Genomic DNA, 25,462 nt, shown 5'->3' on the forward strand with positions numbered 1-25,462 from the left:
ACTTTGTAAAAAATGAGTGATTCCAGTTGATGAAGATGATCTAACGCCTGTGGATGTTGCACTTTCCTCGCTATAGTGAGGGGAAAAGTTTTGTGTTACACACGGGTGCAAATGTATTTTACTTCTCGTGTGTTTAAACACTCGCTACGCTCAGGATTCTATTTTAGAACCACTCGCTTTGCTCGTGGTTCATCTATAGAATCCTTTCGCTTGCTCGTGTTTCAATTCCACACTCGCGGGTAAAATACAACTTTGCACCCTTGTATAACAAATAACTATTTCACATCACCTATGAGGTAATTATAGTGTTTAAAAATGTTATTTAAGCTAAAAAATAATGCGCAAGAAAATGTAAAAATAGTGTCCTAGAACAGAAAAGTGTTACTTTGATCCCTCCTAGCAGGGAAGAAAAGTGCCACTTTGATCCCTCCTAGCAGGGAAGAAAAGACCCTTTTTCGAATTGGTGATGTGAAAATTATTTTTCAACACACTTGCTCGTAACATGCAAGTTATTGAACCGCTTAGGCTCATAATCCTAGCTATTAAACACACTTTTTCATTATATTATAGAACTTCCGAAACTTATGATAATCCGACTGACTTAAGAAGGTAACTGATTGCTAATAATATGTATGGAAACGGAGCCTTTTTAAAATCGGACTTTGATGGTACTCTATTATGGGTATAGGAAATTGGTATTTCATCTCTGTGAGAGGTGCAGATAAGGTACCTAAATAATATCAAATCAGTATCAAACCATTTTTTACGATATGCACAATTATTTTAGGTTATAAATTATTTAGTTATAAATCTTATTTTATGAAAGTAGTTAGGTACCTACAATGATCAGCAGAATGCGGTATTTAAGCGAGTGAAGAGTTCAAAATAATTTTAACTTAACAGTGGAGAGAGCAGAATGCTTCAATACGTCGTCCGCTTAATTAGGTAGTTCTGCAGGCTGGCTGTACTATATTATGCTAGAACGAGTACCTAACAACCAACTTGAATCAACGTTCTACTCTATCGAGACAAACAATTAGGGTACCTATTTATTTACTTGGTTTTAGTCCTTAGAACCAGTGTTTCAGTAAACACTAAACGCCGTGGGACATGGTGTTGTATAACTTTTTAGTGTGGAATTTAATAAGCTTTCGTTTCGCCATACACAGTATTCACATTAAACCCAGATATTCCGAGAAAAAAAGAAAAACCAAAAAAGACTTATACTTTTCAAGATGGCGTTTGATCCCCGTGGTCCCCGAAGCTCCAATTTTATGATACGCAAACAGGGATCCCTGAAATTGTAGCTGTCAAATTTCATTACTGTCACTATTGTTTAAACCCCATTTAAGACCTAAAATCTGTTTTTGCAGTCACATTTTTAAGTCCTAAACATTTTACCTCCATTTATTTTAGTAAATTTGTATTGCATAGCACTCGTGTACCAATTATGGATCTACTGATGTCTATTTTATTGACATCCACTCAATAGTTTAGGCGCTAGAAGTAAAAATATGATTTACTATTCGGCGTCCTCTCAAGGCGGCTGTATTAATCTTTCTTTAATAAAACAGGTGTAAGCAGGTTGTGAAGGGCAAGAGGAATCTACCGATATGTCATTTTTAAAAATCCGTCCAGCATCCTGAGCTACAGGGTGTACTGATTTTCAGTATTTAAACCCATAACCCTACTTTCTGTTTAAGTTGCAGTCGAGTAAAATGTTGATATTGGAGTAGAACGTGTACAAATGTATAGACCAAAGTGGAATTCATATTCCTCCAAGTTTCATATTAAGAGAATATCCCCTGAAAGGGTATAAGTGCTAAATCTGGATTCAGCTATTATTTTCTATAACAAGATGTATTGTTTCCGCAAAGTTATCTAGGACTCTTTTGTGTAGAATTTAATAAGCTTTAATGTTGCCTTACACCATATTTTCATAGAGAACGTATATTCAGAGTAAAACGCAAAATTCTCCAGGATGGTACACATTTTCCAAGATGGCTGCGATTCCTCGAGGTCCCAAATGTCAAATAGTGTGGACATGAAAAAGAGACCTTTAATTAACATACATACCAAATTTCATCTCTTTGGAAGGATTTCGAGGTGAAACTTAATCCGATTGTGCTACATAGTATATCTCGGTACTTATTCGCATTTTGACTAGGTACATATTTCATATCATTACCAGGCATCGTAAACTGCGAGCGAAATCATCGTAAATTTCGCCGAAATCCATTATAGTACTAGGGTTTTCATACATCTAACTAGTTGTCATACGTCATTTCAATGGATTTCGCTCGCAGTTTACGATGCCTGATCATTACTTACGTCAGTTATTCCAATCCATTGTCAACGTACGCAAGCGAGATTACATTTAATCAGGATCCGTGCCGCGGAACGAAAGCACAAGAACCATAATGAGTCGTGTATGTAAAATAATAATACGAGTAGGTATGTCAACAAAGCTGCCTACAGAATTAAGCAATTTGTAAGACTTGATGAAGATAAATGATACAAGGTTAGAAATTAAGAGCCTCCCTGTCTGCTTAATTCGCACAAATTAAATTAATTAAACCTCGCGTTTTCTTGCGACACAAAGTGATATGATTATGTTTTTGTTTGTTATAGGCGGCAGTTCCGGAGGGCATGACGTTCTCCGGTCCGTTGCCGGACGTGGCGGAGCGGTGCGGGCGCTGGGCGCCGGATTCGCTATCCGCGTCGGCCTCGGGCAGCTCCGACGAAAAGCCTACGCCGCGGCGCCCGCGCTGGCGTATCGCGCTCGCGGCGCTGGTCGTGCTAGCTGCGCTCGGCGCCGCGCTGGCCCTCCCGCTCGCGTTGGGCGGCGGCGGCCGTGCCACGCCCGAGCAGAGAATGACCACCATACGTCGTATGCTGCGTGACTCACCACTTGTCGACGGTCATAATGATTTAGCTTGGAATGTCCGAAAATTTTTGCACAACAAAATCGGTGATTTTAACTTGAGTGCTGGACTCGAGGGCCTCGAGCCGTGGGCGCGGTCGCGCTGGTCGCACACGGACATTCCGCGCCTGAGGCTCGGGCAGGTCGGCGCTCAGTTTTGGTCGGCGTACGTGCCATGCGGTGCCCGGGATCGAGATGCTGTGCAACTCGCTCTCGAGCAGATGGATGTTATCAAACGCATTGTAGAGATGAATGGCGCTCACCTCGCTCTTGTTACTGATGCCACGGAATTACTGGAAGCACATCGAGAAGGACGGATAGCTTCTTTAATTGGTGTAGAAGGCGGTCACGCTCTTGGCGATTCTTTAGCAGTTCTTCGCGCCTTTTATCAACTCGGAGCTCGTTATTTAACCGTAACTCACACGTGCGATACACGGTGGGCTCGAGCAGCCGGGACATCAGGCGGGCTTACCGAATTCGGTAAAGCTGTAGTACGCGAAATGAATAGGTTGGGCATGATCGTCGATTTGTCACATGCGGGCGAAGAAACAGCTAGAGACGCTCTGGAGACGTCGAAAGCGCCTGTTGTATTTTCTCATTCGGGAGCAGCAGCCTTGTGCAATTCGACGAGAAACGTCCCAGATGATTTGCTGCGGAAAATCGCCGAGAACGGTGGAGTGGTTATGATTAATTTCTACGCAAAACTGGTGACGTGTGGTGAGCGAGCGACAGTGGAAGACGTCGTGGCTCATATTAATCACGTGCGGAGCGTGGCGGGCGTCGAACACGTGGGGCTGGGCGCCGGGTACGACGGCATCGACGCGCCACCCGAGGGGCTGGAAGACGTGTCGCGGTACCCGCACCTGCTGGCCGAGCTGCTGCGCGACCCGGCGTGGAGCGAAGAGGACGTGCGCAAGCTGGCCGGCATGAACGTGGTGCGCGTGCTGCGGCACGTGGAGCGCGTGCGCGACCAGTGGCGCCGCGCCGCAGTGCTGCCCGGCGAGGAGACGCCCGCCACCGCTCGCCGCGGCGACTGCGTCTACGGGCCCGCGTGACGCAGGCTGCGCGCTGCGTCTATCCGCGGCCCACCTCGTACTGCTCAATATTGACACTTGTTGAACGTAGTTATACATGTATATTAGTGTCCAAATGTGATTTAGAGATTAAAATAATACCAAAAACCTAATGCACAAATGTTTAGCTAAGGACCCGCGCGCGCTGGGCGATTCGTCTCGCGTCGCCCCGCGGTTCTCCGCTCAACTCTTTTCCATCCACGCACACGACTTCGTTGACGAAAGCCCAATGCGATCCGCGATTTATATGATGTGAGCCAATGAACATATAAAAGGAATAATGTGTTTATAGAAAAATAAATATTCTTTGTTTATAATATCGCCTACATTTATTTCAGCCTTAGTAACTTAGGTAGGTACACATATTATTAGTACTTATAAGTAACATAATTAGTATAAGTAATTACAGAATCTATACTCTCTATTCTACGAGTACCTATTCGGTTAGAAGTTTTAAGATGTCCGAATGTTATGAACCACTCTTTAGGAACATTCGGACACCATAAAATACATTCTCACTACAGGATGATTCAGGAGACGTTAGCAGCATCAACCCCCTGCGCATTCAATAAATTATAAGCAACTGTTTCGTACTAGTATTAGTGAGATTAAAGTTTTTTTCCTCATCATCTTTATCATCCTTACGTTATCCCGGCATTTTTGTCATGGCTCATGAGAGCCTGGGGTCCGCTTGACAACTAATCCCAAAATTTTTACGAAAGCGACTTCTATCTGACCTTCCCACCCAGAGGGTAAACTAGGCCTTATCGGGATTAGTCCGTTATCCTCACGATGTTTTTCCTTCACCGAAAAGCGAATGGTAAATAATATTTCGTACGTAAGTTCCGAAAACCTCATTGGTACGAGCCGGGGTTTGAACCCGCGACCTTCGGATTGAAAGTCGCACGTTCTTAACCCCTAGGGGCGCTAGGCCACCAGCGCTCTTGCGGGTGCGGGCATCTTTTCTCTTACTAAAGCGTAATTAAGGCGTAATTAGAGTGACAGAGAATGCCCCTAATTTGCGAACTTCGGTGTTCGGGGTAGGCCCTCTAGTCATGTCACGTCTCATAAATCATCCTGTATACTCATCCGTACGTTCAAGACTTTAAAGGAAGAGCTTCATTTAGAAGTGTTACGACGTAGGCCCGGAGCACAGATTAATACATAGTTATGCCGGGAGCCCGTAGCTTAGTCATTCTTATGTACCTTAAGTTCTGGAGCCCTACCGCGAAAATCGAAATTTCATTTAGAGTCAGACCAAGCTAATTTGGCAGTGATTTTGATAGCCCAGTCTGAGCAAGTGTTAAGTAAACGTAATAGTACAGGTAAAATAATACTAAAAATGGCAATTTGGCTGCAAAATATGTACATCAATAAAAAATTGTTTATGAGGTTTATCTTGGCACTACCTATAGAAATGAGGATCTGCTGAGTCCTATCAAAATTTAGGGGTCCCTACTTACTTATTGCTATAAGGCATTCTCTACCAGTCAACCTTTGGCCAAAGCAGATAATTTATAGGCGGTGCAACATCATGTTATAATTTTTTAAAAACGTACTTATTTAATTACACCACTCATTTATTTGTGGCATGAGCACCAATATTTGTGCCCGTGTCATGGGTGTTTTCTATGTATTCAGGTATTTATATATTATATACATCCTTGTCTAAGTACCCACAACGCAATCCTTATTAAGCTCAATGTAGGAGTTAGTTAATTTATTACTTGTAACGTCCCATTATATTTATTTAAATATACAGGGTTAATTTTCTTATTGGGTCAGTGAGGGCAGCTACCAGATCCTGTGCTGCTACGCCAAAATGGTCTTAGAAGACCTTCCCTCAATTTCAAATTAATGAAGATTGGCGTTAATAGATTTTGGAAAAAACATACAGTGTGCGAGAAAAAGGTAATTTTTGTCAAACTTTTTTTTTTACTATCCACAATATTTTTCTATACAATTTGTATGAAAATAAAAACTTTTATTTTTCACATGCTATTTTTTTTATACCAATCGATTCCATTCCTATCCAGTATCAATAGTTTCCTAGAGTTTTCATTGTCATATAAATTGTATGGAAAAATCTTTCCTCGATTTGTGGCTTTTCTAGCCGTTATTTTTTTTGGTCCCATATACAAGCTTTTGATTCTGGATAGTATATTGGGATTGATTGGCATAGAATTTTTTTTTTTGTCAAAAATGACCTTTTTCTGACCCTGACCCTGTATGTTTTTTCCAAAATCTGTAAAATAGTGAAGTTGACGAACGCGAGAAACTCCATAGAAGTTGAAGAAAGCTTTCAGATATTCTGGTAATTGAGGATCATTAATGACAGAAAAGAGGGAGTAATTAGCATGCAAATGTTGCGACGAATAGGAAACCAGCAGGAAGAGGAGACATGATCGTATTTACAGAGACAGAAAATAAACCGAATGTTATTATTGTGTACTAGCTGTTGCCCGCGACTTCGTACGCGTGGATTTGTATGTTGGTAGTTATATAAGTATTTACATAAGCATAGAATCATTTAATAATTGGTTAATAAATATACAATGCATGAAATTTGTCTTTCACAAACTACGAAGTTTCAAGCCCTTAACTGAAAAAATGTTCTCGATACCCACTCAACCCTCTTCCAAGATTTTCAAGTCCACTACTTATTTTAAAAAAAATGTTCGCTCCTGATGCAAACTTTATTAATACAAACTTCAAAAACAGTGAAATCAGTTTTTGTCTATTTTAATATAATGCCCTTTTACAAAGTTTCAAGCTCCTACCTTAAAAGAAAACTTGTACCACATATAAACTTACCTCCCCTTTTTAACCCCCTTAAGGGTTGAGTTTCTAAGAACGATGATATTACTTTTTTTGTTATCTTATACAATGCTTTTCTAAGAAGTTTCAAAGCATTTGTAATGGATTCAAAATTTCAAAGCCTTATTAACCCTTTTAAGAGGTGAATATTTAAAAACGCTTATATTACTTTTCTTTTATTCTTTTATTCTAAGTGCCGAAATAAAAAAGGTTTGATCTCGATACAAACTTTCAACCCATTTTTCACCAACTTGGGGGATTAATTTTCAAAAACGCTGAAATTAGTTATCTTCTCTTTTCATAAATATCTTTCTACGAAGTTTCAAGTACTAAAATAAAATTATAACCCCTACAAACTTTCAACCCCTTTTTAACCCTGTTAGGGGATGAATAAAAAGAAAGCTGAAATTACTTTTCCTATATTCTAATAATATGCCCATATACAAAGATTCAAGTCCCGCACTTGAAAAACATGTTGATCTCCATACAAACTTTCAACCCCTTTTTCAACACCTTAGGGGTGAATTTTCAAAAACGCTGAAATTATTTTTCTTGTATTTTAATAATATATCTTTTCCCAAAGTTTAAAATTCCTAGCTTAAAATAAAACTTGAACCCCATACAAACTTTCATCCCCTTTTTAACCCCCTTAGGGGTTGAATTCCTCAAAATTCCTTCTTATTTCTTGTACACAATATAAATGTAACCTGTTGTGCAAATTTCAACTTTCTAGCTTTTGTGGTTTCGCCTTTGCGTTGATGAGTCAGTCAGTCACTAAGTCGGTCAGGATACGTGCATTTATATATATATATAGATAGATAGATGTATGTTTGACGTTTAAAATAACATTTGCAATGTCTGGGCTATCAAAATCGCTGCCAATTATCTTTGTCTGACTCTATCGCTCTTGCCTGTTCGAGCGATAGAGGCAGAGGCAGAACGTAATTTCGATTTTTCATTTTTAGGGTTCCGTACCCAAAGGGTAAAAACGGGAACCTATTACTAAGACTCCGCTGTCTGTCTGTCTGTCTATCTATCTGTCCATCTGTCACCAGGCTGTATCTCATGAACCGTGATAGCTAGACAAGCACAGATGATGTATTTCTGTTGCCGCTATAACAACAAATACTAAAAACAGAATAAAATGAATATTTAAGTGAGGCTCCCATACAACAAACGTGATTTTTTGCCGTTTTTGAGCGTAATGGTATGGAACCCTTCGTGCGCGAGTCTGACTCGCACTTGACCGGTTTTTTTTGTAATTCGCGGTACTTACGTGATACATGAAGCGGGCACAAATGGAAATAATTTATATGAAAAGTTGAAAACACCCTCAAAAACACCTATTCCCATCTGTGCACAAATGGGAATATACCAAAAAAATAAGGTTAAAGTACAATAAAGCATACTTAATTATTCTTTTTTAAACCTTATCGGGCAAGATAACTCATTAAAAAAAAACCGGTGAAGTTTGAGTCGAATTCGCGTTTCAATGGTTCCGTACATCACACAAGTTTTAACAATGTTTTATTTTTGTACGTGAAACGTGAGTGAAACTTCTTGAAAAACCCAAATGGGTCGCATCAAAAACCAGATGTAACGGAAAGTATTATGGCGTGGTGGCTTATATCTCTGCAACTATAGTTTTTATATCGATGTTTAGGAAAAAAGCCATTATTTGGAATTAAATGTACCGTTGACACTGTTGACAGAGATGGCGCTCATTTTGTGCTAGAAACGACGCATTCGGAGCTAGAATAAAGGATGACTCACGTTAGACCGGGCCGTGTCCGGGCCGGAGCTTCCGGCGCTTACTTTTCTATGACATGACAGGTGATCACGTGATGCTTTCCATAGAAAACGAAGCGCCGGAAGCTCCGGCCCGGACACGGCCCGGTCTAACGTGAGTCATCCTTTATCCTTATGCGCGGTATTTACTTAGTGATCTCATCAGTCCATGGACGTATTTAGAAAACAGTGATTCCATTTGATAGATCTTACTAAATTAATAAAATTATAATATGTGTGTACAAGTTGTAAAAAAAATGAAAATGTGGAAGTTTCACAGATATTTTACGTTTGATCTTGTTTATATACAAATTGATGCAAAGTAGCTCGGATAGCAAGATCAAATACTCCAAAGCCCAAATACGAAGGCCGTAGGCCGAGCTCCACGTAAGGCTGTAAGCTCGGAGCGTCCGACACGTGCAGGCTTCCCGTAATTTCCTCAAGTATTTTTCCCCTCACTAGCTTGGAAAGCCGTCTATTATCCTTTAAAACAAGCGGGGAAAAACGCATTTTATCCACTAGTGGGGAAAGTAATTTGACCTTGGATGGAGCGTGTTTAAGTAGCTTGACAGATAACAAAACGTAAAACGCTCATGATAATGGTTCGTTCGATATTAATTATCATTAAATAAATGGTTTGAGAATCTAATAAAAAATACCAAATTTAGCTTTATTTAATAATTTTAAGTCATAAACCTTTAAATTCCATAAGAAACGTTAGATTTTTTGTAATGATGTTAAATATAATTCTGAACGCACAAGTTGAGTCGATGCAATTTCAAAACGCATCGTTGACATTTCATACGTCAGAACAGAAATGTCAACATTGTCAACAAAATTTTTACTGTTCTTCTCACCGACTCACGTAAAAATCAGAATTTCTAGTGTTTTCTGTTATAATATCGTAAAAAAATTAGTGATTCCAGTGATGAAGATGATCTAACGCCTGTGGATGTTGCACTTTCCTCGCTGTTGTGAGGGGAAAAGTTTTGTGTTACACACGGGTGCAAATGTATTTTACTTCTCGTGTGTTGAAACACTCGCTACGCTCAGGATTCAATTCCACACTCGCGGGTAAAATACAACTTTGCACCCTTGTATAACAAATAACTATTAATAGCGAAGGCCCAAGAGAGAGTTGCAAGAATGTACTCAAACACGGAACAATAGTACAAGTACCATTGCGGCTGTGTACCAGCCTGGTTGCATACTTTTCCTTCAGTCCGACTCACGCTCAAACTTAAAGGCGCGCCTATCTCGGGCGCTTCTGGCCTCGGCCCTATGCGGTGCTCGGCCTTCAGCCTTTGCTATTAAGATACTTTGACCATTATTCTGTGTTCAAGCACTAATCTCCCGCAGCTCGCGTGTATAGGCGTGCATCTCCTGGACGCTTCTGGTCCCTTCACATTTAAAGTACTTGTGGAGTTTTAGGAAGCATGTACAGGTCGGACGCTCCGGGCCTTCAGGTCTACGCGGGGCTCGGCCTTCAGTCATCGAATTTAGAAACTTGTACTATTCTTTGTCTGAGCACTAACCTCGAAAGCTCTACTTTTGGCCTCAGCCATGGGTAGGCACGCCTCTTCGGGACGTTTCGGGCCTTCGGCCCTACGCGGATCTTGGCCCTCGGGATTTGCAATAGCTGTCTACACCACGTTATAGAATAGAATAGAATGCTTTAATGCTTTAAAAGAAAAGAATGCTTTAAAAGTGCTTCATATTAGACCTGCAAAGCGGGGCAAAAATCGTATTTTAGTCCCTAGGGAAAATATGTATACATATTTTTGATTTAAAAAACACTTCACAACAGCCAATCACAGCACTCATCGGCAGTTAATCGGAAGTGTTGGGTTTTTTATTGGTACGTATACTGTGGGTAATTATTTAAGTATTTAAGAGAAATCGCACATAAACTATCGTGAGACATATTTCAAAATATTTATCAGTACGGTTTTTACTCACTATTATTTTTAGTCGCTTTTGGCGACATGTTTCGGATTCTTAGGGAATCCATCCTCAGGCACGATTGTCCGCGGGTGTGCACGACTTACAATCGCCGCGGACAATCGTGCCTTAGGATGGATTCCCAAAGAATCCGAAACATGTCGCCAAAAGCAACTAAAAATAATAGTGAGTAAAAACAGTAGGTACTGATAAATATTTAAGAGAAACTTCGTATTTGGTATAGGGTATTTGACAACATTAAAAATATATAACGAATTGCTGTCATCCTGAAAGATAATAAACTAATAAAGTATATTTCACTATATTTGAATGTAAATTATGTTTAGTTTTTGGAAAATAAACGAAAGAAAATTTAATATTTTTTGAAATTTAATTAGGGACGTGAACGCTCTATTGGTCAACGCCCGGATGACGTCACAGGCGGGTAAACATTCTTGATTGCCTTGAGTGTTTTAACTGTTTTATTTGTATTTAGTTAATTTTAGTTATTGTTCCACAGTTTTCTGATATATACCGATTTATCCGTATATCTAGTAGCACAATATTCATAAGAATTTAAAAATGGAGCCGAAATATGTGAAAGCTGATAGCGGCAACCTACCAGACATAGACGCATTAATGGTTGCACTTTTCTTTAAAGATAATCCGGATTACTATGCTGCGGAACTTAGAAATGTAAAAACAGCTGTGTGAGTATACGTAGAAATTGTTTATTTACGAACATTTCGATTTCGATGATACGAATACGACGACGATATATATATATAGAATACAATGACGAGAATAGTATCTCCATACTGCACTTTAGTTTGAAAGAAACAGTATGCTACTAACTACCTACTAATGCTGAAAGAGCTATGTTATGAGGTTATGTAGTAATATATTAAATACCTAGATCTTGTTTCGTTAAATACAACAAAATCCGCTGCTTTAACTACCATATTTATTTACAGTTAAATATTACTTACATCGAAGTGGTCTTCACACATAAAAACATTTGTATGCGCTAAAATGCTCTTTGGGTCTCTTCGCGCTAGTTTTAACCACATTTTTCTTTTTTTGGGATTCGTTGGAACGGAAACAAACAATTTATCTTTTTATAGTCGTACTTGAACATTGCGGCACTATACACCATTTATATACCATTTTACAGTGAAATAATCAATTCAATGCACATAAACCATAAGATTTACTAAGGTCATTGACTGAGTTTACTCGCGTGTGACGTCACACGTGTCACGTGATTAGCCCCTTTGCAAAAACAGCGTTTAAGGCGCGGTCAAAATAAATAAACTTTAACATTGTTTTTTTATATATATATTTTTTTTTTATGAGCCTATTTTGGTGTCCCACTGCTGGGCAAAGGCCTCCCCTCGTTTTCTCCACTCGACCCTGTCATCGCCATTTTCCCACCATTTGGGGTAGAATGCGTCCAAGTCGTCCCGCCATCTCCTTTTTGGTCTGCCTGAACCCCGGCCTGCACCGTCTATGGTGCTCCGTGGGTCCCACTCAGTAACCATTTTGGCCCATCTTTCCGGGTGCATGCGACAGACATGTCCCGCCCAGTCCCACTTAAGCTTAGCGGTCTTGACGCCTACATCTGCAACTCTAGTTCTGGAGCGTAGTTCCGTGTTTCTGATTCGATCAGTTCTACGAACACCTAATATACTACGCTCCATTTTTATATTTAATATTTAATACTAATTTAATACTCTATTTTTATATTTAATACAGGAAATTTCACGGAAATATCAATGTAGTGTAATTATTAAGTCATAAACAATCAATTAAAACCATTTTCAAAAATTTGTCAAATAGCCTATTAACCAATTAGAATACAGATATATTAAAAATCACCAATCAGAATACGTAATTCACAGAATAATAACAAAAGCATAGAAGCCGGGAAAAAATGCTTCGCAAATATGTATACTCGTCCTTTACTTCCTTACGAATTAGATAATGTGTCGAAAAGAGATGCATATATGCTTGTTATTTCTCATTTACGTACGGTGTCATAAGTTGGTCACAAGTTTTGTTAATACCTAGGGATGTAGTGTGTCGATTTATTATATCGATAAATTACGCACTTTTATTCTCTCTGTAAAAAATCACGAATTTGGCACATAAATAATAGTAATAAAATATACAAGGCAGTTTACATGTGCTTGATCACTATGTACCTAGTCATACAGTGCGACATAAAATAGTACTAGAAGTTAAAAATAAAAGGTATCAAGCCAGATAGGTAACAAGAGAATAAATAAGTACCTAACTAAAGAAAGTATGTAGTTAGTAGGTATTGTATTAAATAGTAAGTAAGTAGTGTTAAACTGTTAACTACACACAGCTATGAATGTCGATATTAAGCCAATCGATAATAATAATCGTTAATATTATTTGTCGATGTTGTAAGTTCTACTAATATAAATATGTGTCCATGTGTTACACGCAATAAAAATATTCATTCATTCATTCATTATTATTCTAAGGTCGATAAAAACACATACACATCACTATGCGGAAAAACATAACCTTTCATAGTTCGCAAAAAATTCCGAAAATACATGTTAAAATCTATTCACTATTCAGAATATAATACGGTGATAGTTAGATAAACTACTATTATTGATTTTTATGTTTAGGTTGGGTCTTATAAATTAATATCATCAAAATTAAACGAAACTCACCGATGAAAGAATCCGAATTTTCTTTTCGTGATGTATTTGATTTACATCCTTCGATCACGCAAGCCATTGTGAGATAAGAAACTTGGAACCATAACAAATAATATCTACATAGGCACGTTTTCCAAGAATCGTTTACTAATATAAATATTGTAATTAAAAATCAGCGAGATGACCGCGAAATATTTCAACTAAAATAATACGACTATGTAAAGTTGTTACAGTTGACACCTACCTGTACCTGTCAAATAACGAACATATATTTTTATTTGGTAGATTAAGTGACGACTTCCGGTTCGAGCGCCATCTTGATAGTTAGCATCGTGATTAATTACTTTGTTTTTTGCTTATTAATATTGTTTAAAGTGTAATATCGATAGCTTATTATACAGTAAACTAATGTGGTAGTGTGCAGTGAATGGATAATTAATTTTGAAGCGCGTTTAACCACCATCTTGGAGTCAACGGCCGGTAGTCCACGTGCTTCTTGTAAAGTCTAGCTATCGATTTACAAGAGCTAACAAATCACCGTACACTGTCTTGTACAACCGTACAATTTTTGTCGTTTGTAAACCTCTCAATACCTTGATACTGGCGAAATAGTCCCACTGGGCTGAAGCCATAATTTTAAAAGAAGAAGAAGAAGATTAAGTGACAACCAAAAACAACCATTTATGGATGGTATAGAAAGGATGCCAATCTCTTATGGCAGAATTGTTGCAAAAGTGACCGTTTTCAGCTTTAAATAATAGTTCCTAATCTCTCCGGTGGCACTAGTTAGGCTCTGGGACTTGAGTATAACATGAACCAACAAATAACCCGACCAAATTACGTAGGTTGTTTTTGGTAGTATTTCGGTGTATGGTGGCGCCGCCTAATTACTGTTTTTTGATGGACACTTTTCATTCATAGAGATTTGGCTCCTTTATATAGTCTCCATGCAACCATTTAACATTTTCCTCAGTTCATCTTGTGACAATACTGAAAAAAACGAAAGAACATGCGATTGTTATCTCACTCACTCATAGACAAATAGTAATAGCGTGTTGTGAATACGATACCTTTTACCAAGCTCTTACTTTTGCCCGTCTTCTGCTTTAGTTATTATTCTGAAGGGCCCTCCACACTCATGCGCGAATCGCGGCGCGAAGCCGCGAACGTGAGTATGGTGCTCCATATAATATAATATAATACTGTATGGAGTCTAGTTCGCTAATCAGCGAAATCGACTCCACACTCGCGTTCGCGGCTTCGCGCCGCGATTCGCGCATGAGTGTGGAGGGACCTTAACGTGAAACCATCTTTTATCTCCCTGCCTTTTACTCAAAATGTGCCAGTGCGATAGAGACAAAACATCTTTTTTAAATCGGGAATTTCATGGCAAGCATTCGGCTGTCAAATTTAGTATCTGTATTTCATAAACGTCCCTCCACACTCGTGCGCGAATCGCGACGCGGAGCCGCGAACGCGAGTGTGAAGTCTAGTTCGCTAATCAGCGAAATCGACTCCACACTCGCGTTCGCGGCTTCGCGCCGCGCCGCGTAGTCTGGAGCGAGCTTGAAATATAAAATATAGTTGGTCAAACAAATCTTGTCAGTAGAAAAAGGCGCGAAAATCAATTTTTCTATGGGATGACTGGGGTGTGGACAAAGTGGGTGTACCAGAGTATACATAGCCGGTCAAACAAGTTGTCAGTACAAAAAGGCGCGAAATTCATATTTTTTTAATTTGCCGCTCTTTTCTACTGACGGAAATGGCTTGACAAGAGTATATTTGAGACGGAAGGACGTGTGCCGCCGTATAGCCCGCTCCAGACTACGCGGCGCGAAGCCGCGAACGCGAGTGTGTAGTCGATTTCGCTGATTAGCGAACTTGACTCCACACTCGCGTTCGAGGCTTCGCGGCCGTGATTCGCGCATGAGTGTGGAGGGCCCTTATGGTAACGCTGAACGCAGCCAGACAAGGTTGTCAATGTTCACTTGGCAGACATTTTGCGTCTGGCAACATAAATTTTATTTTATCTCATGAATTTATTTATTTCAATATTTTCAATAGCAATAGAATAGACTTTTTAATTTTGTTTTCTATTTTACATCTTATATTGCGAAAACGTGACAGTCGTGACATTATCTTAGGCTCGGCATTGGGGCAAACTAAGATGTTAACTATAAATTGAAATTTCTCTTTGAAGGTAAGCCAGTCTAGTTTCTTATAAAAAATAAACAAGTATTGTGAGCTTTGTATACATCTTGCACGTATGTTTCATATCAGTATCCTCTCATATTGCATGCTGCGTTACCTTGACTACTAAGGATGGATCCCAAGCAAGGTTGGTCTCGCCAGCGAACATATGATAGTTGCCCCGGAAACTCCTACCGCGGTGTGACCGAAACAATATACTCCTTGTGTTGTCTCGTGATGGTTCATTCCATTTGTTTAGTTATACAATTGTCGATTAGTATTGCTAATGTGCTATTGTACAGCTCTCTTTCTGATAATAATAAACACCTGAGAACTTCCGTTTCACACTTAAATGTATAAATTGAGTAAAATAGTGAACATTGTGGCATAACATGTAAATAAATTGTTTGTTATACTTGTTATGATCTTGATATCAATAATGGTTTTCAGATACATTCAATGAGTCAGTGTCTTCAATATTAGAGCGGAAAGTTAGGGGGTGGTTAAGTGGGGTGATTGATGATATGCGCCGCAGCAGCCCTGTGCAGCAGTGGCTGGACTCCCTCCCGGCCGACGGTGTCAACAATGACACCGAGAAACCAGATGAAGAGACCCTTAAGGAAGTCAAATCTGATGATAGCAAAGCTGAATCTGTCACTGATAACACAGTTGTTGAGGCCACTGATGAAGTACAAGAAGAACGAAACTTAGATGTACCTAGTCCTAAAGATTGGAAAAGAAAATCACTGGAAAGTGGGCTGCTCACAAGTACACCTCCGGGCAACGTTAGGAAAAGGTTACAGAGAGATCATTCTGTTCAGTCTGAGGGTTATTCTCCAAAACTGAAAAATCCACTTCTAAGAGATTATTCCCTTCAGGTAAGAAAAATAGCTTCTTTAATTTTTTTTATTATGGGTGAATGAATGAATGTATGATCTTTAATAATTATCTTGTTTAATGTTTTATCAAAATTGCAATAACTGAGGAGTGTCTTTAAAGGGGTTAACCTTTTTACCCTACTTAAAGGGTTTATTTTTGTATGGATTTCATAGAGAAATTAGCCCTTTTGAAAAGACACTCCTCAGTTATCATTAAAAGCAGATTTTTATTTGTAAGGAATATTCAGTGTCTGTAGTTATCTTTTAATTTCAGTCAGATGCGAGTGGATCGAGTGGCAGTTCGGTTCTGAATGTGCTTGGAGCCAGAAAAGTGGATGCCGAGTCAGTATTACTGGCTTTGGGTTTTGGACCTAGTGAGAAACAACAGAAACTACAAAGGATACCTGATAGATTTTTAGTTCCATCTAAAGTAAGTATAAATACAGCAGCACAGCACAGCACAGCAGTGGCAGTGTGCAAATGGGACATCACTATATAATGGTTATAGCACTCGCACACAAATCCGCCCGTGTGACCAAAGCCTTATGAATTGTCACTTAACTGTGGGGGCAATGGTCTAATTGTAAGCCGTAATCAGTTTTGCAATGCTCACATAAATTTGTTTTTTATTTTTTTAGCTGAAAGGCATAAGTACGGATAAGTTTATCAAAGATGAGCAACATTCCATGCGCATGCATGACTGTGGAGTGTTTGGGTACCGAGGATTGACTGGTGAGTGGTTTTCAATATTTATAATCATACAGGGTATTTCAAAATATTAACACAACTAACTGTAATTTCATAGTAGTGGGCTGGTGGGTGTGGGAAGCCTGAAACTTTAGATTGTGACTGTTTTAATTTGCTTATGCTTATGGTGTCAGGTAACAATTTATCGAATATACGTGTAACAAAATGTACGTAAGATCATCATTATTTAGAAATAAATAAAACTATTTGCATTCTTTAGTCCAGACAGTAGGGTCGATTTTGGAATGAGTTATTTTGTTAACACTATCATGTCATATATTTTTCGATACCATAGACCATAGGTACATATTAAAAGATACACAGTTACCTTTAACCCTGACTGTTTGTAGACGTTATACTGTTGTTTACGATTGGTCAATGGTATCTAAAAAAATATTATCAAGTAGCTATCACATAAGTCATTTCATGTTTAGTTATAATCATATCAATTGAGCTAATGCACTTACCTGTTTACTCAAAGAGTCTCAAGAATACAATGCCATTGAGTGGTAAACCACAAATTAGGATTACTACGAAGTAGTAAAAGCAGATTATAACTGCCTTGAAATGTTAGTATAGATTAACGACTCTATTTTTTAACAATAGGCTACAAAATACACTAACTAAATAATGGCTAACATAACTTTATTTGCATTTTACAACCGTCGACACCCAAAACGAATGCACTCAGTAGAAAACCATTTGTTACAACATGTTTTTAGACCATTTTAACCCCATTCAACAAGGAATAAGGTTAAAAATTAAATATACATGCAATGCACTTCTAACTTATTTTGTAAGTAACTAGGCTACGAGAACAAAAGCAGATAATAGTATTGTAATAATACAAGGCCATTGTTAGTACAGGTATGTGCATTAGCTCAGTTGATATGATTCGATCTATACCTTGCTTGTTTGTGCCTTGGTTTTACTGTAATGCTGTGTTACATATTTGATCAATAAATAAATAAATGTAACTATATGAGAATTCTACAAGGTTTAAAGCTGTACGAATAGTTAGACACAAGTAGGCCGAAATAAAATTACTTGCCTATTATTAATTAGTGGGTCCTTTACTTATTAATATTTGGATTTCGGTATTTTTAAGGTAGTGCATGGCCCCATAATGGGCCTTGACTATGCCATTGACAAGGTACAATAAAGGTATTAAATATTGACACAGAAAAAGTGCCAAAACATGTATACATCACCTGATTGCCCTTACATTAAGGTAGTATGATACATATTTTTGGCACTTTGTCCGTGTCTATATTTAATGAATACCTTGCTTGACTCTACAAAGCTTTTAGAAACTAATAGATTTATATTTCATAGCAATACAGGTTTAAAACGAAATTTGAGAGGTTTTTATTGATATTTAAGAGTGTGAAATATCTGCTGCTCTGTCATAACCTCCTGACGACCGGCGTCCTACACGTAGTACATAGGCCCCAATTAACTTTTGACTCTTTGTCAACGTGACAGAGTTAAATATAAGCTAGCAAATTTTGAAACCCGGTAACTCTTTACTTTATTATCATAGGGGACACTTTTTCATAAACCTACGTTTAAATCGGTTTATGCTTTTTTTGTCAAAACTTCATTTTTTGGTTGGCGCAATTACCTACGTAAAATAATATGATTTTAATCATGTTATTTTGCTCATTCGAACAGATTTTGCTCATGCGGCTCTGTCATGCGCGATAGTGCATGTTTTTCGTCGGTTAAAATTCTCTAGATCGATCTGTTCCTTAACTTAAAGGGTTACATTTAGCTACCAAATGCCCCTGTATATTTTCACCCACAATAACATGCTTATTTAACCATATGTAAGTTCATAATTGTGTAGGTATTTATGTAACAGCGACCACAAACATGCAGATGATAACAGAAATACCTACATTACTAATAATGTTTTGGTTAAGGCGTAAATAATAACACTGACTAATGCTAACTGCGAAATAACAACTTTACTAACAGAGCACTGCACGCCGGTCTGCCGGTTCATGAAAGTTATGCCCTCTGCCAGCCATATTGCGGTGCCGGATATTGCTGTACAGTAAGTATCATCATTCTGGAATACATATGAATTTCTTATCAATTCTTTTTCAGTTCACACCATTAAAAGTCTAGAAGTCTAGAAGTTTTGGTTAATTTCTAGATGAGCCAGGAAAGTGAATTTGAACCTTAAATCGGAATACTAAGGTTGAAAATCCATTGTAACGGTGTAGTCGCTAAATCGTACCATGCCTATTTGCCTAGTACTTCTCGCGTCGAATGATGGTCCCTATAACAGTTTCGCCAAGTCTCATTTGTTAAGGCTTAAGAGTCCCCGGCAAGCTCGGCCGTATTGCACCTTCCCATACAAACAAAGTTCCGCTCTCATTTTAAAACTATGTGTTAGATTGTAATTTTTTATTTATTTTTTGAATAAGGAAACAAATTACAGTTTGTTAGATTATCACAAGACCCATCGTAGGCAAAACCTTATGGAGGTTTGTGTGCCGATGGGGAGTTCGAGAATAACATAAAGAAAACAATATTATATCCTATATCTTATCATAAGTATGATTCTTAGTATACATAGCTTGTGTCGTTAGTTTTTAATAACTGCATTTTAACGACTTTTTTATATGTTTACCATTTAAATATTTAGCACAAAAATGAAACTTTACACATACAATAACATGGGGTATATCTAGGTCTGTAATTACCTAATTACTTTATATAGTTCCAGTTTATAAAGTTTTGTATGAAAAACTTAAATTCGCTGTATTTTTTAACTATGGTATCTGAAGCTACATAAACTAATTAACCTTATCCTATTGTAAGTACAAAGTTTCAGAGCAATCTAGCTAGTCGTTTTAAAATGAGAGCGGAACTACGTTTGTACGGAGAACCGAGCTTGGCGACCCTTAATTTAAATTTAATAATGTATGAAATGTGTAAATTATGTTTCTATTACATAGTACCTACTTAAATGTTACATTTCTAAATAAATTAATGTGCTAAACTTCCAATAAATGACTACAAATATTTTAAGTTACAATCATAGGGACCATCACTCGACGCGAGAGGTATAGAAAAGCGTTACAAATGTTACAATTCGTTCTGATAGTTTTTGTATAAATTGGCTTAAGTTTCCACACATACCTAGATAAAATTATATTCTCCATTAACTATAAAGGGAAACATAAGAAATCAAAAAAAATAATTCTGAGACTACTATGAACTCGAATTATTAATACCTATGTACCTATACAAAAACCGTTGAATGAGGAAACTTGAGTGTTGCATAAGTTGCAAGTGTTTACTTGAGACAAGGAAAATTGTAGCTAATTTTATAAATAACAACGTTTTACAAACACTGCCTATTGAGTTATGTTATAGTTCCAAGAATATCGAATGTAGAGATTGTAGAGTCTGTGCGGGAAGAGAATAGTCGTAGAATGTATTGGATCCCATACATGTCATTTCACGATCTTCTCCTCATCTTTCCGTACAGACTAGGAACATTTAAGTATGCAATGCAAACTGTTTACTAACAAAAAAAGTGGGTGGCTGTGGTATGTTCTGAGTTTCACAATTTTATGGTATAGGTATGCGAATTATCAGATACCTACCTACTTTATCGCGGCGTGTTCTCACAAACAAGGTGACTCATGACTTATGCCCCAAAATATGGATGATTACTATTTGCGCATCAGTTTAGATCAAGAATCTTATTACCTATGTAAATACATCAAGTTCTTCTGATTTCAGGGAATCCCCATGTACCACCATCGACAATTGTAGCTAAGATAATGGATTGCATCTTGCAGGACGACGTGTGTCGCGAGGAAGCTATGCTGAAGGCGCGGCATTCCATCGCGGACATGCGCAGTCCGCTCGCCGCGCATGTCGTGTCCGCGCGGCACTCACGCGCACACCACTAGACATTGGTTGCTTTAACCCAATAGAGGGCAACTTTGGCCCATTTGAAAACCACATATAGGAGGGTCTAATAAAAAAACATAAAAACGTGAACGGTCAGCTAAAATCTACCAGATGACAATGTGCCATACTTTCAATGCAATACTAAAACCTATACCGAGTTAATCCCAATGGCCAAAGTTACCCTCTAGGGACATAGTTACCCGACTTAGCGTTTCAATGATTGGGTCCAGTGACTGAGAATACCAGGTTGTTGAGCCATTTTCTACGGCGTTTATAGGAACTGGGCAGATTGTGCGTTCGAGACGTCTCGGCTACATAATCTTAAAAATCGCTGGCGTACAAATTAAATAGATATTTATTCGTTGAACGTAATGCATAGCTAGGGGCTACCTCTGCTATGTGATTTTAACCTCGTTGACCTCTATTCTTAAAAATAAACAATTACTGATATCAACACTTCTATCGATCCTAAAGTTAGCAATCACAAGATTTTCAGTTTTTGTGTAGGTTAAGCGCCAATAACAATGTAATTTTTATTTATTTATATATTTCTGTCCTTTTTTTCTTGTATTGTACGAATCGCGCAATATGGTTGTCTCAATTATTTCAAAAGTAAAGATAGCCCGTTCATATAAGTGGAATGCTACAACGCGATTTTATTTTATTTATTAAGTACAGCCAGCCGCATCGTATGTATTACATATGTTGCATTAAAATTGTGTCAAAGTACTTTACCTGATACAGTACGACAATTATGGAGTACATAGCGTTGACTAAGTATAATAGGACTGGGAATGAGATCTTAAACTATACATAAAAAGAAACATTACATTTTTAGAACAATTAACTAATATATACATTATTTACAATTTTACGGCAATCCTTACAAATAAATAAATGAATAAATAAATACAAATACTACTACTATTTTCGTTTTGGCAATATCTTAGATTTAAATGTGGGTAAATGGTCATGAAAGATGTCAATTGCGAGATGGCGATTGGTTGATGAGTTCGCATCACGCGCGTGATTGGTCGCAACTAGTTGCGTTAGACTGCACGATTGGCTCTAGAATTCGTGCGTGACACGTGATGTCTGAAAACGAACCACGCTCGAACGATCACTTAAGTATTGTCAACAGTTCCTACAAACTCCACATGGAACTCGCTCACAGCACAACTCTTTTAATTACTTCTAGCTTTAAATTCTTCGCAATATTTTTTCAGGTCATAGGTAAGTATTTCTTTTCTTTTGTTTGACGACCGTAGGTACTGTCTTTCGCATTTCGTTAGGTAGTTGATACTTGTTGAACTGTTGATGTGTTGGATAGTGTAACATGTTTTTAACAGCTGTTGATTTTGTGAAATGTTTAATTTAATTACAGTGACTTATGTACTTTACTTATACTTATTAAATTTCACCGTTTCAGGGGAATTCGACTACAACCTTATAATATGTATTTAAAAATTAACTTAACAGACTGATTCTTCAGTGTACTTAGAATATTAAAAAGTGAACTTGAAAAGAAACTCGAGCTACTTTAACTGTTTACTTAAAATATATTTCGCATAATACTTGCCTCGGTAATGATAATGTAAATAAATATGGAAACAATCTTTTTGCTATTTTATTGTTGTTAGGAAGATCTTAATATTACAGTGTCTCTTATTGTTTCATGCTACTTAATTTTAAAAATAGTTGGTAATTTTTAATAGAACTGGTTTTTCACGTTCTGATTGTTTAGTTATTAGAAATACTTAATATTAATTTATTATATCAGTAAGCAATGAAATCATTATGACAAAGTAACAATGTGTTATGTTAATTAATCAAAATGTTAATAGACGTTTATTATGAGATTTTAAACTTGTGTTAAAATAGAGTAAAAATGTTATGTCATCACACAAAACCCAATTTATTTTTTGTTTTAAATGATTTCACCGTAATGATGTTCCTTAAATATTTAACACAGAGTAGGTAAGTAAGCGATTTCTGAGTGTTGTTGTGTTCGATTTTTATGTTAGTCAGAAGTTCGCTTTAGGTTTTAGGTAGAGAATCCCGTAAAATTCAGTGACGAATTTACGTTACCTCGTCACATCCGGTCCGGTTTGCAGACGCTGGTTGTCCTACCAATCCGGATCCGGACCACTTGCGGTTCTTGTATGTGGATTTTAGAACTATCTTATCACAGTCTATATTTATTAATTTGTCTATAAATTTTTATATTGTTAAATGATAAATAAATGATTTCACATGTTATGAAGTATACGTATATTTTCGTCATGTATATCTTTTGGCTGTGTATAAATAAACTTGTATTCTGATTTTGATTAGTAGAATATTACGTTTATGTGCAATATGATTGTGATTAAAACATTGTTGGCTCAAGAGTATAATTATGCGAACTGCCTGAAATTTTACCGTGAAAATGAACTGTTTATCGTCATTAATATTCATTTTATAAATTGAAGTGTCTTAATAAAATGTTTACCGGCTAAGCCGACAAAATAGTGTAATAATATCGTAGAGCTCAGTATATTTGTAGTTAAGTACTTGATATCAAAACAATTAGGTGATTATAAGTCGGATTAGTTCCTCCACAAAGTTTAACTGCGAGGATCATTCTTACTAGAAATGTTAGTAGGTAGTGTAAATATCAAATCAATCTATTGTGTCTAGGTAATATTTATTAGTTCTATTGAATTTTAATATGTGAATTTATTTACCCAATTTCGAAACTTCTTAAATGTACCTATTTATTGATCTACTATTTTCTGATACTAATATATTCTGCCCCTTAGTATTAAGGAGTGATGGCGTGTATTTGTATGAAGGAAGGTCTCTTTTCATCTTATTTGTGCCTTACTTTAACTGGTACAGTCAACAAAAAAATCTATACAATATGACCAAAATGCTAACAAAAAAGCTGTCACCGGTAACGTAAACATATTTGATTGTTTTGATAACTTAAGAGGCCAGTGTCGATTTTAGTCGCAAAAATGTAAAATTGATATTTAGTCGGTGAAATTGTACACCTTTTGTTACCTTATTGAAATAACAAGTACTGGTTTCTATTAGCACGTCTTCTTGTCTTACCTTTTATCAGATCAATTTTTTGAAAACAGACTCACTAAATTAGTAATATTTGCTTTTCTGATGGACGTCTAGGTAAACGCGCGTAAAGCACTGATTTTGTCGCTCTTATTTGTAAATATCGTAAAGATTGGACGGCTAAACATGGTAATTTTGTATTACACATATCCTGTACTTGCAGTTTATCAGACTACATTTTTATTATTATGATTTTGAAGTAGTGTAAATGAAAGTTAGACGAAATCAATTTTCTCCAGAAATTACTTCAAAACAAGTGACAATTTCTCTGAAAATCGACTTAATTTCAACGTAATTTTCATACTTAAACATTCTACAACATTTGCCGAAACTGTTCTTATACATCAATTTGTATAATTTACCACCATAAATTTTTGATGAATTTTTAAAAACAGGGGCATATATTACCGGTGACGCACGCTCGCGACCTCATTATTAAAAGGCAAGATAAGACGTGCTAATAGAAACCAATACTTGTTATTTAGATATTACGTAACAAAACGTGTATAATTTCAACGACTAAATCTATCAATTTTAAATTTTTGCTCCAAAATCGACTACGGCCTCTTAAATATAAGTGTTTAATGTTTAAGGTCAGTGTACATTTGATGGTGCAGTTAGACCAAGCTAAGTTGGCAGCGATTTTGATAGCCCAACTGTGCAAGTGTTATTTAAACGTCGTAATTTCATAGATGTTTGATTGAAAATAACACTTTTACAGTCTGGGCTATCAAAATCGCCGCGAACTTAATCTAACTCTAGAACTGCAGCATTCCACGAAATAGTCTAACGTTGTCCCATACAAACGCGAATTTTCTGAAGATTTGCAGGGCTAGGAGTTTCTTTTTCTGTGATAAATTGGCAAAACTACGGCCAGAAAAATAATCATCAGCTTAAAACGCCGAAAAAAAAGTTCTAATACACAAAATAAAATGCCAATGTACGGGAGTTACGGGACAGCCCTTGGAATGCTCCAACTCTACTCATATATATCTACGCATCCGGTGTACACCGTTCTTTGTCACTTGTATGCAGTTGCAATATATCGGTAAAGTAGCGTTATTATCATTGTACCTATACCTTTGACTTAGTTATATCAGTGACCTGAGTGATGTGTTTATTGTTGCTCATTTATTTAGTTTATATACTTATGACAATAGGTAAAAGGAGTATCACTGTGGGATCAAAAATCGTGGCAAATAAAAATGGCTCATGTCTTGAATATTTCGTTTTAATTTAATTTGTTATAAAATCTTCCTACTCCTACTAATTTAACCCTTTTCCACGCCGCACCAATCTACAATTAATCGCTTTGAAGACTTGTCACATTTTCCCGAAAGTGCAATCTAATTTGAACCT

At 37.2% G+C, this 25,462-nt stretch overlaps 2 protein-coding genes across 4 annotated transcripts in view; both read left to right on the forward strand.

Annotated features, from left to right (window-relative positions):
* LOC134745132 (dipeptidase 1-like) overlaps window positions 1-4,313 on the forward strand; it is a 47,913-nt gene extending 43,600 nt beyond the window's left edge. The window contains exon 2 of the mRNA XM_063679100.1: window positions 2,632-4,313. Within this exon, the coding sequence (XP_063535170.1) occupies window positions 2,632-3,978 (1,347 nt within the window). The 3' untranslated portion in view covers window positions 3,979-4,313. The remainder of the gene's footprint in view (window positions 1-2,631) is intronic.
* Window positions 4,314-15,290: 10,977 nt separating this feature from the next.
* Window positions 15,291-25,325, forward strand: LOC134745166 (uncharacterized). Of its 3 annotated transcripts, XM_063679152.1 has the most exons (6): window positions 15,451-15,579; window positions 15,882-16,309; window positions 16,584-16,739; window positions 16,948-17,041; window positions 19,037-19,115; window positions 20,819-21,041. In XM_063679152.1, exons 1-6 carry the CDS (start codon window positions 15,564-15,566, stop codon window positions 20,853-20,855), a joined length of 810 nt encoding a protein of 269 aa, XP_063535222.1. In that variant the 5' UTR covers window positions 15,451-15,563; the 3' UTR covers window positions 20,856-21,041. The 3 variants fall into 3 exon arrangements, with proteins under 3 accessions (XP_063535223.1, XP_063535222.1, XP_063535221.1); XM_063679153.1 differs by lacking the exons at window positions 15,451-15,579; window positions 19,037-19,115 and adding an exon at window positions 15,291-15,441 and having other exon boundaries at window positions 20,819-25,325; XM_063679151.1 differs by lacking the exon at window positions 19,037-19,115 and having other exon boundaries at window positions 20,819-25,325.
* The last annotated feature ends 137 nt before the right edge of the window (window positions 25,326-25,462 follow it).

The sequence above is a fragment of the Cydia strobilella genome, chromosome 11 (assembly GCF_947568885.1).
Source record: "Cydia strobilella chromosome 11, ilCydStro3.1, whole genome shotgun sequence".
Taxonomy (NCBI): domain Eukaryota; kingdom Metazoa; phylum Arthropoda; class Insecta; order Lepidoptera; family Tortricidae; genus Cydia; species Cydia strobilella.